At 49.0% G+C, this 13014-nt stretch overlaps 2 protein-coding genes across 5 annotated transcripts in view; both read left to right on the top strand.

Annotated features, from left to right (window-relative positions):
- On the top strand, positions 1-9227 carry LOC119157694 (cholesteryl ester transfer protein). The gene is made up of 16 exons (XM_037408831.1): positions 1-208; positions 1216-1330; positions 2091-2225; positions 2743-2813; positions 3873-3960; positions 4089-4158; positions 4462-4522; positions 5144-5235; positions 5508-5687; positions 6106-6156; positions 6500-6667; positions 8167-8234; positions 8338-8380; positions 8466-8535; positions 8884-8969; positions 9063-9227. Exons 1-16 carry the CDS (start codon positions 58-60, stop codon positions 9135-9137), a joined length of 1524 nt encoding a protein of 507 aa, XP_037264728.1. The 5' UTR covers positions 1-57; the 3' UTR covers positions 9138-9227.
- A 1457-nt stretch (positions 9228-10684) lies between these two features.
- The window catches only part of NLRC5 (NLR family CARD domain containing 5), a 48622-nt gene continuing 46292 nt past the window's right edge, over positions 10685-13014 (top strand). The window contains exons 1-2 of one of the 4 annotated variants that reach the window (XM_037408786.1): positions 10729-10782; positions 11723-11875. The gene's annotated coding sequence lies outside the window, so the exon portion shown is untranslated. Of the gene's footprint in view, positions 10783-10907; positions 11876-13014 lie in introns of those variants that run through there. The other 3 variants (XM_037408785.1, XM_037408787.1, XM_037408784.1) reach the window with 3 other exon arrangements.

Genomic DNA, 13014 nt, shown 5'->3' on the forward strand with positions numbered 1-13014 from the left:
AAGCAGCCTTTGTCACAGTCAGGAATCAGTCAGTCGTCTTGGCACTCTCCACTCTGGATGAAGATGCTTTGTGCTGGCAGGATGAAGCTGGAGACCTTTGGGATCTTGCTAGTGCTTGTCCACACATCAGCAGCCTGTGAGTTTGGTCCCTTTCCTTACAGTGTCACAGGGATTGTCTGCAGGATGACCAAGCCTGCGGCATTGCTGTGTAAGTATCTGCTGTACGGGGCTGCATTTCCCCCCTCTTCACCAGGAGAAAGTATTGGTAGAACAACCAAGTGAGGGGGTTTCTTGCTTCCCCAGCTCCTGTGGAAACTGTTTACCTAGTAAGATGCATTAACACCTGCCTGGGAGCACGAGTTAAAGCATGGGCTTCTGAACTAAATGGGCACAACTTCTCAAAGGAGCTAGGAAGTGGTCCCCAACCCCTCTCCTTAGCCCAAACTTTCATCAGTGTTCCTCACCGGGGTCTGGCGTGATGGAAGAAATAGAGCAAATGTGTTTGATGTCTCACCTTGCTGCAATCTCATCTCTTGGGGTTGGTGTGCAGAAGGGGAAAAATCGGAGTTCTCTGCTGCTGTGGGTGTATTTGCAAGGGTTTGGGGGCTTTGCAGGTGGGGGAAGAATAACTAGTGCTTCTGCAAAGGCTGGGAACAGCTCTGTCCCATTCCCCTCTGACAGCGGTACATGCAGAGGATGCTGGGCCAAAATGAGAGAGGGTATTTCTGGAAGAAAAAAATCCTGTGCAAGCTTGTGCCTGAGGCTGAGGCGGGAACGGGCTGGATAACATTTGGAAAATGGGTTCAGAAACTTGAATCTCAGTTTTCCTTTGGAGACCCAACAGCTGACCGCAATACAAGCAAGCAGCAGCAGAGGAAAGCAGTGGGGTAAAGCCAACAGTAGCCTTGGCCTTTCCAAAATCTGTCCCGAAGGTGCAGGTGAGGTGTGTGACAGCTAGGCTCAGTTCCCTGGAGCCAGTCCTGCTGGTGACCATTGAGCCACACACGCTGCTGTCCCCAGCTGCCATCAGCTGTTAAAGAATTTTTATTTCTTAATTTATACTGAAGATACTTCTAGTGCTTCCTTAATCTAATGGTATTGCCTTGGATAAAGCTCTTCTGTAGTGCTTTAATCCAGGGTGCGGACCCAGCTTTGCAGCCAGGAGACAGACTAACTTTGCAGTTTGGTATCTTTGTCCTTTTCTTCCACTGACAGTGAACCAGGAAACAGCACAGGTCATCCAAGCTGCATTCAGAAATGCCAGATTCCCAAATATCACTGGGGAAAGGTCCATGCGGCTCCTTGGCAAGGTGGCTTATGGGTTGACCAAGTGAGTATCTCTGTGTCTTTGGGCCAGGGGAGGTATGGGCTGATAGAGGGGAATGGAAACTGGCCTCCGAGGGAGCTTTGATCCAGCAGTTCCTGGTGAAAGCAAAGGTCTGGGCTGGGGCAGATGCATTCTGACCTATGTCATGCAGGCTACTTGCCCGTGAAGGTTTAGGTTGCTGATCTATTATTTGAGTTTTTCCAGCTTTCTGGGCAGCCAGTGGTGCACCACGTTGAGCGTATCTCTGACAGCAGGGATGGGGGGTCTGCCCCTGCAGGCTGGAGCTCCTGGGGCCCATCGCCGACAGATGGTGCCCATGGAACGTTGAGCAGCAGAGGGGACTTGGCCATGGCTGCCATAGCCACCCTCATCAGCAGGATGTCACTTGGTCACGCTTTGGCAAACAAGTTGCTGATTCTTATTTGAGGACAACAAATGCAATGGTGCAAATGCAGGATGTATTTCCTGCTGTGGCACAGAGCACTGCGACAAAACGGGGCCGTTTCTGCAGCACGTTGCTCTGTTTCCTGTATAAGCATTACCCCTGCCTTGTATCCAGACATTGCAAGGAAGGAGCAGTGCACTGAGGCTGAGCAAAAGCACTGTTGTCCTTGTGTGTGGCCCCTGTGACCTGCAAAACTCCTGTGTCTGGAGTTGGCACAGGCCCCTTGGAGACCCCCTGTCCTCAGGAGCAAACCTGTCTTGCCTGGTCACAGAAAACAGCCCCGGGGTTGGGGACAAACTGGGTTTCTGTTGTTTCCAGCATCCAGGTCAATGACTTGTCCATAGAGCAGAGTGAGGTGGAGCTCAAGGAGAACGATGCCATTCACATTGCCATTAAAAACGTGACTGCCTCCTTCAAAGGGACCCTGACCTACGGCTACGCTGGGGCCTGGTTGTAAGTACCTGGGGGCTGGCTGCTGCCGAAAGACAGGGCTGGCCCACAGCAGGATTAGATGTGGAGGGGCTGTGGTCCTTTGGCTCTTTAGTGACGGCAGCATTGCTTACAGCCTAAGCAGAACAACATTTCATACACTAGCAGCACTGCTTAGCCCTGTTACTGCTACTCTCACCTTGCTTTCTGCCTTTCCATCCCCACTGTTGCCCCTTGCATGAGGAGATGGCCAGAGCATACAAGTTGACTTCTTCCCTCTCCTTTGCTGCCCCATAAACTCTGACTGGGGGGAAAAAAGATGCTTAATGCTCCTGTTCTCCAAAGTGCTCCTGAGGCAATGGTTTGGAACGATTTAAAGTCAGAGTACTTGAGGTGGGCTGCTGCATGCTGGGGTTTGGCACACCACAGTGCAAGGACTGATGTGAGAGGTGTTATAAAACCCACCCCGTGGCTCATGTGTGGTCAGGAAGAAGCTGCTCGCAGCACAGGTTGCTAAATGTCCTCTCTTCTGCCATTACAGTTTGCAGCTTTTTCATTCAGTTGATTTTGAAATAGAGTCCTCCATTGACCTCCAGATAAACATTAAACTGAGTAAGTAACAGCTGGGGATTGCTAGCTGCAGGGGTCTCCGTGTGTGTGCTTCCTCCAGAGCAGCGGGACAGACCGGGTGGGGGGCAGTGAGGTGGGGCTGGCTCTGCTCACCTCTGTGGGGATAGGATGGCATCTGGAGGTGGGTCTCTCCTACCCAGTGTGCCCAGGGCGGCAGGTAATGTGGCCCTTGAAGACCTCATAGTTTTAAAGGATCAAGCAGAGGAGGCTGGTATAAGTCTTTTCAGCAAATGCTGATCTACACCAGCAGCAAGTGAAGAATGGTCTGGCCTTCTGGACTCTCTTTGGGACCAGCTTTTCATGTCCTGCTGTTCAGGATGATTTGAAAAAAACAGGGGGATGTTTCGAAAGAGTGAGCCAAATGAGGGCTTTGGTGCAGGACATTTGAACTTCCTTTTAGTCCACTTTTTCAGCTGTCTCCAGATCAAGGCCCAAGGTGTGCTCTGGGAAGTGAAGCCTCTTCCTTGGGGAGGTCAGTGGACTTGGATTAGAAAGGGGCAGAGGCAAACTACACCCCTCTGCTTCCCATAAAGGATGAGAGGAATGTGGAATATCACACATGCCCCAAAATAAATTTCCTGCCTCAAAACACATTTTCCTGGTAAGGTCCCAGAGGGAGAGCAGCGTGAAGCTCTCAATGACAGTATATTGCAGTTTCCAAACTCTTTGCAATATGACTTAATTCCCTCCCCGCTCCGGTGTGTCGGTTGCACATACTGCCCAGGTTCTCCTGGGTGATGTTAGGGGACAACACTGTCCTTGATGACAGGAGCTAGCGAAACTGGCAAGCATCCAAATGAAGTGTGAAGAAAGGTGCCCAGTAGACTAGCTCAGCAGGAGTTGTTGAGCAGAAACCCTATGTTCAGGTGTAAGGTAGCCCATCTGCCCTGACTTTGCGGGGTCCTGAATCTTTTGGAAACATCACACACGAGGTATGGGGAACTCTGACTGGTCCAGGTCTGCAGTGTCTGTAAAGTACACTTGTCCTCCTCATCTCCATAGCAAATTAGCAATTTTTTTTTTTCCTTTCATCCCGAGCAGTGTGCCAAAGGGACCAAGTGGCTGCTGATGCCTCAGACTGCTACCTGACTTTCCACAAACTCACGCTTCATCTCCAAGGAGACAAGGAGTGAGTCTGTCCCCCTTCAAAATCAGGCTTTGCTTGCCCCACTGCTGGTCCCTGAGTGCTTCAGCCCAAGTGTCACCCACTGTGGGGACCACTGGGCAGTCCTTGACAGTGCTCCCTGTCTGACGCAGACCAGGCTGGCTGAAGCAGCTCTTCACAGACTTCATCTCCTTCACCTTGAAGCTTGTTCTCAAGAGTGAGGTAAGATCAGCCACTTCTTGTGGACGGAGGAAAGGTCGGTTTGTATGCTAGGCACTTCTCTGCTCACATGTGCCCACAAGATAATAGCAAGGTAACTTTAGTGCCTGCAAAAAATTAGACAAATAAATAGAATCCACAAAAAACCCCAGCTTGGACCAGGTGAGAGGCTGTGCTGACACTGGAATCTCTGACAGTGCCAGACTCTGACCAACAGCCCCCAGATTGCAGAACAAGGCCAGCTCTGCTCCACAACCCAAAATCCTAACCCCTGCCTTCAGTTCTTCCCCTCTTTTCCTCTTGTAGGTGTGCAGCGAAATCAATTTTCTTGCCAAGATGCTAGCAGATTTTGTACATGATTTGGCCGGTAAATATCCTTGATTTTCTGCTTTCTTTTTTTTATGTGCAAATTTTAATATTTGAGCCCCAGCAGGTCAGTAGCCATACCCATCAAAAAAGTCCTTTGAAAATGTGTATGGGATTCCAAGCCCTCAGAAAACAGCAAAATAAACCTTAGCAATGTTATGTGTTGAATTTTCTGCATTGGGCTGATTTTTTTAAGGGTGATTGCACTGGCTGAAATGCACGTTTCAGTTCATAAGGTATTTCTTCATTGTGTGTAATGACCAGAGGTACAGGATAGCTGCAGAAGGATCAATGTTGGCTAGGAACAGGAGCATGCATTGGCGTATTGGGGCTGAGATATTACAGCATCTGTATCTGCCTGTTGGAGGTTTTCCCATGGTTCCCAGTCCCACATACCAGGGAAAGGAGCAGAAACTCAGAGCAATTACTCAATTTCCCAGTGGAAAAACTGAGTCAGTGAGCAGTAGCAGGATCAGCACTAGCACGCAAAGGAGTGGGACACCCCCACCAGTCCCATCCCTGTGTCCCAATCATCTTCTGCAGCAAGTCCTAAAAGTGACTGTTGCAAGCTCTGCTTAAGGTCATATTTCTGGTGTGAGGTTTTTGTGTTTTCTTCCTGCAGCAAACTTTGTCCGGGATGAGGATATCAGTGTTGATATCTCCCTTGCATCAGCTCCTTTAATAAAAGCAAATTACCTAGAATCACATCACAAGGTAAAGTAACCCAGGCTGCTCAGAGACCAAAGGTTTTGTGCTCATGTTCACTGGAGGGCTGAGAGGGGCTGGTCCCTTGCTGCTGTGCGGTGCTGCAGCCAAAGGTGAGCCTGCAGCAGGGTCATGCCAGCCTTTCGCCCAGCCGCCCACCTTGCGCTCTGCTCCGAGGCCAGCCTGCCCGGTCTGCGCCTCGCAATGAAAATGCAGGTATTGACACGTGGTCCTGTCTCCCTACTGCTGGTTGTGGCCAACGTGCCTGCTTTCCTTTAAAGGGCCTTGTCCTGTACAAGAACTACTCTGATGTCTTCAGTGACTCCGTTTTCTCCCCGTCGCTGCTGACCGAGTCCCGAATGCTCTACTTCTGGCTGTCTGAACACAACCTCAACGCTCTGGCTTTGGCAGCTTTCTTAGACAAGCGCCTGGTATTGACCATCGGAGGGGAGAAGCTGCAGGTGATTTCAGGGGTGGTTTCCTCCTTACCTCATGCAATGTACTTTGGGGAGAGAGTAAAAAAAAATCTCTAAATGTTTTTTGGTGAGAGCTAGTTTCTGTAGAAGATAGAAATCTATAGTCAGTCATTACATGTGATCCTGGTTAGAAATCAGTACCTTCTTAGTGAGCATGTGCTACCAGGCAGTGTTACCCCTTAGAACAATAACACCAGCTGGCAGAAAACTTGTCTTCTGAATTGACAGGATTATCTGTGGGAGTACTGAAGTAGAAAAGCGGTGAACTCAGGAGGAACTCAGCCATGCCTCTGAACTGGCTGCAAACTACCTGTCAGCACTCTGGCCCATTCAGCTTGCACTGGGGCTGATCATAACCTTGTCTTTCATTTTTCTACAATCTATTTCTGGTTTGTTTCTGAAGGCGCTGTTTGAAATGGAAGACACAGAAGCTCAGCGGAAGGCAGTGCAGATGGTAATTTTTGCTCCTATTCAGAGCATTTTATGTCAAATAAGGAATTTTTCAAATGGATTCTGTTGCACTGTAACATCTCGTCCTTCCCTCAACAGCTTGAGTCTTGGGTGGGCCTGATGGGGAAAACCAGGGGCTGATGGAGAAACTTGTGCTTTGCAAGGAGGATTTCTGCACCATCCATGCTGGCACAGCTTCCCTGAAACCTGGCTGGGTTATTTGGCTTATGTGAACTGGAGGAGGAATTGGGGACTACAGAAGAGATGCAGCTGTGTGGCAAGTTTGCATGAAATTGGAATGTGGTATGGGAAAAGCCTGACTCTTCTGTTCCTCTTTACTTGACCAGATTTTTCAAGGCACCTCTTACAATGACTCTGTGGCCAAGGTGTGGAGCGTCGCCCACCCCCAAATCTCCTTTCAGCCTGAAGGAGCAGTTGTGAAGTCTTTGGTAGCAGTGGAGGTCAGCACCCTTTCTGCAGGAGAAGAGTCCCTGATGCTTCTATACATGGAGAAGGTTAGTTCTTGCTTCTTCCGACTGTGAAGACCTTGGGATAGGCTCTGTCCTGAGTCTGGACTGCTTCTGGTGTGCAGGGACAGTAATGGCAGGGAGCCCTTTGGGAAGGGTGGGTGGCTAAAGCACGCGAAGTGGCAAAGGTGCATCAGTTCCTTTTAACACTGCCTTCTATTCCCTCAGCATTCCCCTGGGAAAGGCGATAGTGACTGTGCTGACCCAGAGCCTCCTCTATTAGGCCAGCCCATCGCTGGTATGCAGGGGGATAAAAGCAGTGGAAAGCTCTGAGCCCCCACTAACCTGTATCAGAATGGTGAAACTCCTTTAGCTGAGGTATTTTAGGAGAGAATGAAGAGAGAATAGGATATTTAGGAGAGAATACATGGGAATGTATTTGTTTTGAAATCTTCTCATTCCCACATTCTGGCTCTGGCCCCCACTTAGAGGATGGCTGTCTACTGAAATGAGGATACAGCTCTGAAGAATGCAAAGCTCAACATACAACCTTTTCCTCTATGTATGCCTGTACAAAAGTTCCTGCTTACACTGTATTTTACCCCAAACTGCTTTATACTGAATCTAAGGAGGCAAAAAAAAACCCCTCAAACCCAAAACCCAACCAAAACCAGCCTTGCTGTTGTGGGTAATGTGCCAAACAATCAATATGTTTGTCCAACCTTGTAATTATGGGCTGCTATGGATGCTAAACATTGCACAAAAACAAATCCCTGCCTGAGGGTAGACCACACTATTTAAAGGGTTAAGCTGTAATCAAGAATAATGCCTTCCCTCTGCAAGTATCCCACCTTAGCAGGGTGTTACTAGGAAATACCAGGGATCTTTTTTGTGCTCCAGGAGGTACCTTGAAACAAATTGTTAGTGGGACTGCAGAAGCCCTGAACTAGAGATTGTCTCTAAAATTGTGGCTCTCAGGATGTGATCCGCTTCTGGCCTGCCAGTCTCCTGGTTATGACCTGCAACTGGATCACAAAATGTCCATTTTAAGTGAATGTTTGCATACAGGAAAAAGCAAGAAAATGAGCCTAAATGGCCGTAATTCAGAGACTGCTTTATTTTTTCTTTCGGTTACAAATGCAAACACTATGGTGACATTACCTGTGGTAGCCCTGGCTACCGCTGGGACTGTCTCTCCACACCCAGTCTGATATCTTTCCTTGTGAGATGGATGGTCGTTGGGAACCAACACTCTAGATAACCATTTCCTTCCTAATGCAGGATTTAGTTCACGAAGTGGCAAAAGCATCAGTCCTGTGGATGAGCCAGTCTAGAGCCCCACAGGCTGAGGCTGTGGGCATCAGGGGGGAATTAGTTGCGTGGAAATGGAGAAGGAAAATACTGACCTTCTCTAGTAATACCTGGAGGTAAAGCCAGCAGAATGTTGAACTCCGGGTCATAGAAAATAAACCAGAATGTCCAAATGCAACTCCATGCTACAAGGCAAGATGAGCTACATCCCAACCGTGCTGTTCATCTCTGTGCAGGAAATCACAGTCACCGTTCAAGCTGCCTACGCGGAAAAGAAACTCATTTTGCACCCTTTGGACTCCAGGTTGGTACTGTGGTCTCTTGTGGCTTTCACTGCCTCTTTTAGCTTATGTCTGAACAAAAAGAGGATCTCTCCAGCCCTTAATGAGTTTTTTCCTTCCCTTCAGGATAGACTTTAAAGTCTTTAAATGCACAGCTGATCCAAGTGGGGTAAGTCCTAAGAAAGTATTCTCTAGGCCATTTGTGGCTAAACGTTGTCTTTAAATCCTTTTTGTATGAATTTTCTGGCTTTCAGAATGACCCATCCATAAGAAACTTCCTGCACACAATGATCTCAGTTGTTGGGATCCCAGAAGTGATTTCAAGTGAGTTTTCCCTTTGGGGAAGTGCCAACCCACTCCATAAAGTATCTAAGATCAGATGTCCTAAAGTTAAACACTGACAAGATACATCAATAACCCTGACAGCTGGAGGGGGGTCGGGGGGGACACTACGTTACTGATGCAAGTTTCTGCTGGATTCACTTGGGGAATGGGGAAGCCTTTGTAAATGGCTGGGACAAAGGAAAAGAGAGTTTTCCATCAGGCCAAAGGTCATGGGGTGTTGAGGCACAATTAGCTTTTGGCAAAAGGCAGACAAAAGGCTGCAGTACATGACGAGCAGCAAGCCAGGATGGCTGTATCTGTAACTGGATGGGTTTACTGATTCCATAGAGATCGGAACAGCTTTGACTTCACTGATGAACAGCAAAGGGCTTAATCTATTTGAGATCAAAAATCCCGAGATCATCACAAGAAAGGTAAGCAGAGTTCAGAAATACCTGGCTCTCAAAGCCCTTCTTGGGAGTGTGGATAAACTAATATAATACTTTTTTCTCTTCTCCTTTTTTTAGGGATATGTAATTGTACAACTTGACTTTAGCTTCCCAAATCATTTGCTGCTTGATTTTCTTGAGAAGAGATTATAGAGCTGATCCCTTCATAAAGGAGCATAGGAACTCGTTACAAACAGAAGGGTTGTATGTGAACCCATTAAAAGATCAGCTGATTTAAATATGCTTCGGTTTAATTTTCTTTTCCTGAGAAATGCTCCAGTCTCCATGCAATTGCACTTGTGCAGAGCCTTTCTTCTGTGAAGATCCTGAAGTCCGCACCTCTACGCATGCTACTTTTTCCAGGATCTTTAAAGGACTTGTGTGCTTAGGAGTAAGGGTTAGACTCCTGAAGTGCATGGGCTCTGGGTTAGCACTCATGGAGATGGCAGAAATGGGCTTTGCCTACTTTTTTGGCATCTCTGTTCTTATGTTTTGGAAACGTAGAACCTTTTGTGCTGATCTGGGTTTTGTTTCTGCCATGGGCCAAGAGACCCCTGACGTTGACAGACTTCAGCAACCCAAATGATGTTACCAAGCTTCAAGTAAGCTCAGAACAAGTTATGCTACATGACAGGGGTATGGCTGAAGAAGGTAAATGGGACATGAATTTACAGTGCAGTCCAATAATGGAGTGGTCTTGTGCCCTGGCTGCTTTCTTTACAGAGCCTGTAGACTCTGTGTAGAGCTGTAAAGCAAATTGTTATGCCAGTGTTGTTGAGACTGTGGAAGCAAACTTGAGAAAAGCAATAACAATGATAAGGATGCCAAAACGATTGTAAGAGAAAGTGTGTCTGGTCAGACAGCAGGTTCCTGTTCCTTCCTACTTCAGTGCAGTAATTTCTCTGAAGTGGCTCCGTTATTTTCCTGTACCGATTCATGCTTCCCTTTTTTTAATTTGTCTCTTCATGTGGTTTGTGGCTCTGCATTGCCATGGATGCTGTCCCCTATCCCACTCAGCACCTGAGGCCACCAGCCTGTCCCAGCTGCTGGGTTAACGTCTCTTCAGTGGTCATGGTGCCCAGCGGGGGGAGAAGGACGGGGTGTGTGCGGTGGGCTGGGTTTGCAGGTTGCTCCATGGCAGCCAGGGAAGGTTTATCTTGCTGGGTCTCAGCTGGTTGTGTCCATTACAGATGGGAAAGGTGTGTGCCGTGGTGTGGCTAACAGTGGCCTGGAGGAAGCCCAGGCGCAGTGGGCAGCGTTCCCCCCCTTTCTGCCCCGCTCCCCTCGCTGGCTCCCGGTACCGACTTGGGCATTGCCCATACCCCTCACTGAGGTGACATTTCCCTCTCTGCACGGCGATGCCCGCCGGACACCGCGGGAGCTGGCTTCTGTCAAGCCACGGCCCTCTGGTATGGCGTCCCGCTAGAGGGATGAGCGTTAATGAAGGAGGAATGGCAGAGCTGCCTTGGGGCCGCCTCGCCCTGCCGGGGGGAAGGTGGCTGCTGGGGACCCTGGGGGGTGACAGGCTGCCCCTGCGCGGGGGCCGTGCCCAAGGGGCCAGCGGCCGGGAAGCTGCGGTGGCCCCCCGCCGCCCCCAGGGCCCGCGCCTCGCCGCCAGCCCCCGCCAGCCCCCGCCGCACGATGGCGGCGCAGCCCGGCCCGCCCGGCGCAGAGCGGGCACCGCCGCCGCCGCCCCACGTGCTTTCCCGGCAAGGCCTCGCCGCCGGCCGGTTTCGGTTTCGCGGCGGCGCGGGCTGAGCCGCGCTATGGCAGCGCGCTGGAGCGGCCGGGCGGCCGGGTGAGTGCCGCTGCAGGCGGGGTACGGGGCTGCGCGGCGCCTCGGCGGCCCCCACGAGGGGACCGTGCTGCCGGGCGCTGGCGGCTGGCGGCACCGCGGCCGGTGCTGCCTGGGGCGATGCGCGGCCGCCGGCCGGGGGATGCTGGGGGCTCTCGGGAGGGAGTTTGGCCGCAAAGGGGTTGCGAGGGCCACGCTGCGGCAGCCGCTGGCCTGGCGGGGAGGGAGGTGCGATGGGCCGGGGCGGCAGGCGCAGCCTGTTGCCTCCCCAGCTGCTCCCACCCGCCCATCGCGCTGCAGGCGAGACCCCCGTGGCACCCGTCTCTGCCCAGACCTCGTCATTTATTGCTTCGTGGGTTTTTTCTGGTAAACAGGTCATGAAACGGCACTGTGTGCCAGCTTGACTTGCCTGGGACTCAGAGACAGACCACATCCAGCTTCCCCGTGTAGCTTCCAGGCATCTGGAGAAATCCTAGTAATGTTTGCTTGTTGCACCTTACCTGGAGATCGCTGCATGCACAGTTCTATCTAAAAACCCGGGATTTTTCCTCAAATTGTTTACATCTGCTGCATTCTTACTTAAACCTTTTCCCCGCTCCAAAGGAAAGACAGGTTGCTTTTTTCGCTTAGGTGTGATTAGGCTAAATAAATATTTCCCCATGTGCCAGAATCATCAGATATATGCATATAAATAAAAATATTCTAGTTGCAAGACCATTAACAGCAACCCAATCAGAGTTTACTCCACAGGGGGTGTTTGCCTCCAGGTCCCGTTTCTTTGGACCACTCCCCAAAAGCTTCACCTAAATTATCTTTTAGCTATAGATTTTAGAGTAGTGTAACACTCATCAGTTGTTCTGGTCGGGTGTGTTTGCCACTGGTCAGTTGCAGTTGGGGAATTCCTGGATGTCTTCACTTTCAGTTTGCACTGTCTTTTGTTCAGCTGGTCCCTAAGGCGCAGGAGGGCTGTGTGCCTCGGGAGAACATGGGGGTGGCAAGCAAAGAAATCAACACCGTGGATGTTGTCCCCCAGTTCCTCAGTTTTGTGACACCCCCCCTTGTTTTTGGTGCTGCCGCTCTGTTTCTGGGCTTTCAGGTAAGGAGCATGTGATTGTCCCATTATGCAAGAAGTTGGTAGATTTGCAACAGGGAGCTTCACCTTTCATTTTTGTTTTCCCTGGCTGGGAGTGGTGTGAAAACCAAGTTGGGCAGGGGAGGTCTATTTTTGCGATGTGTTTTAATGATGTTTCTGCATTTGAAGGGTTAGGGCAAGGCCTAAAAGTTTTCTGGCTCTTCTTGGGAGTTTTTTGTGCTTGCTTTTGAGCTCAGAGGCATTTTACTGTAGGTTGCTGCCCGTTATTTCTGATGGTCTTATTTAGCAGACCTGTAGCCGCTGTGCTGTGCACTTTTGCCTGAGCATTCATCCAACTTTTCAGTGTTGTTTTGTTCTTGAATATGAGTCCTTAATTCATGTGAGTCTACTCTTTGCCTGAATGGCTTTCAGTCTTCATTAGCGTTAAGGTCGGAGTTATTTATATGTGAACGATTTCACTCTTGGTCATCAGGGGAATAAAGTCAGGGGATTTCTGGTTCTGGCTGGAGGAAAGTAAAGTGAAAGTTCCTAAAAGTTGACCCATTAGCCTACTGGGACATGAAGTTTGTTTTGCAGGAAGCCCTGTTATTTTGGCTTTTGCTTAAATTTGAGATGTTTGAACATTTTCCTTTAAGCTTTGCAGTTAATTGAAACATTGTTTCTTTTATTTTAATGCATGTGTTACTGTTAACATTCTTTATTTATATAATTGATAAGACAAGGTGTTACATAACATTCCTGCTATTTATACATTTTATAAAATGTTATATTTTATATAACATTTATATTATAAATATATACGTATATATAAAAAATACTAAAACATTTGGAATGAAAACTTGCAGACTCCTTTCCAAGAAGGTTCAGAATTTCAGGTTTTCGCATCATTTTTAGCCTGAGGAGAAAGCACCTGGTTAAGCCCAAATTTCTTGGCATTTCACCAGGAACTTTTTTGTTGTTCTTGTTAGAATATTGAATGACAGGCATTAAGAGAATTTTTGCAAACTGGGGCTTTTGCAACCCATGTTTTGATGGATCCTAAAGCTGCCTCACTTTTTATGTAATGCATCCTGAAAGCTTGATCTGGAATAGGAACCCTGGATAAAGTATTTCTTCTAGGGATACTGTAGTACAACAGTGTA

The sequence above is a fragment of the Falco rusticolus genome, chromosome 15, assembly GCF_015220075.1.
Source record: "Falco rusticolus isolate bFalRus1 chromosome 15, bFalRus1.pri, whole genome shotgun sequence".
Classification (NCBI taxonomy): Eukaryota; Metazoa; Chordata; class Aves; order Falconiformes; family Falconidae; genus Falco; species Falco rusticolus.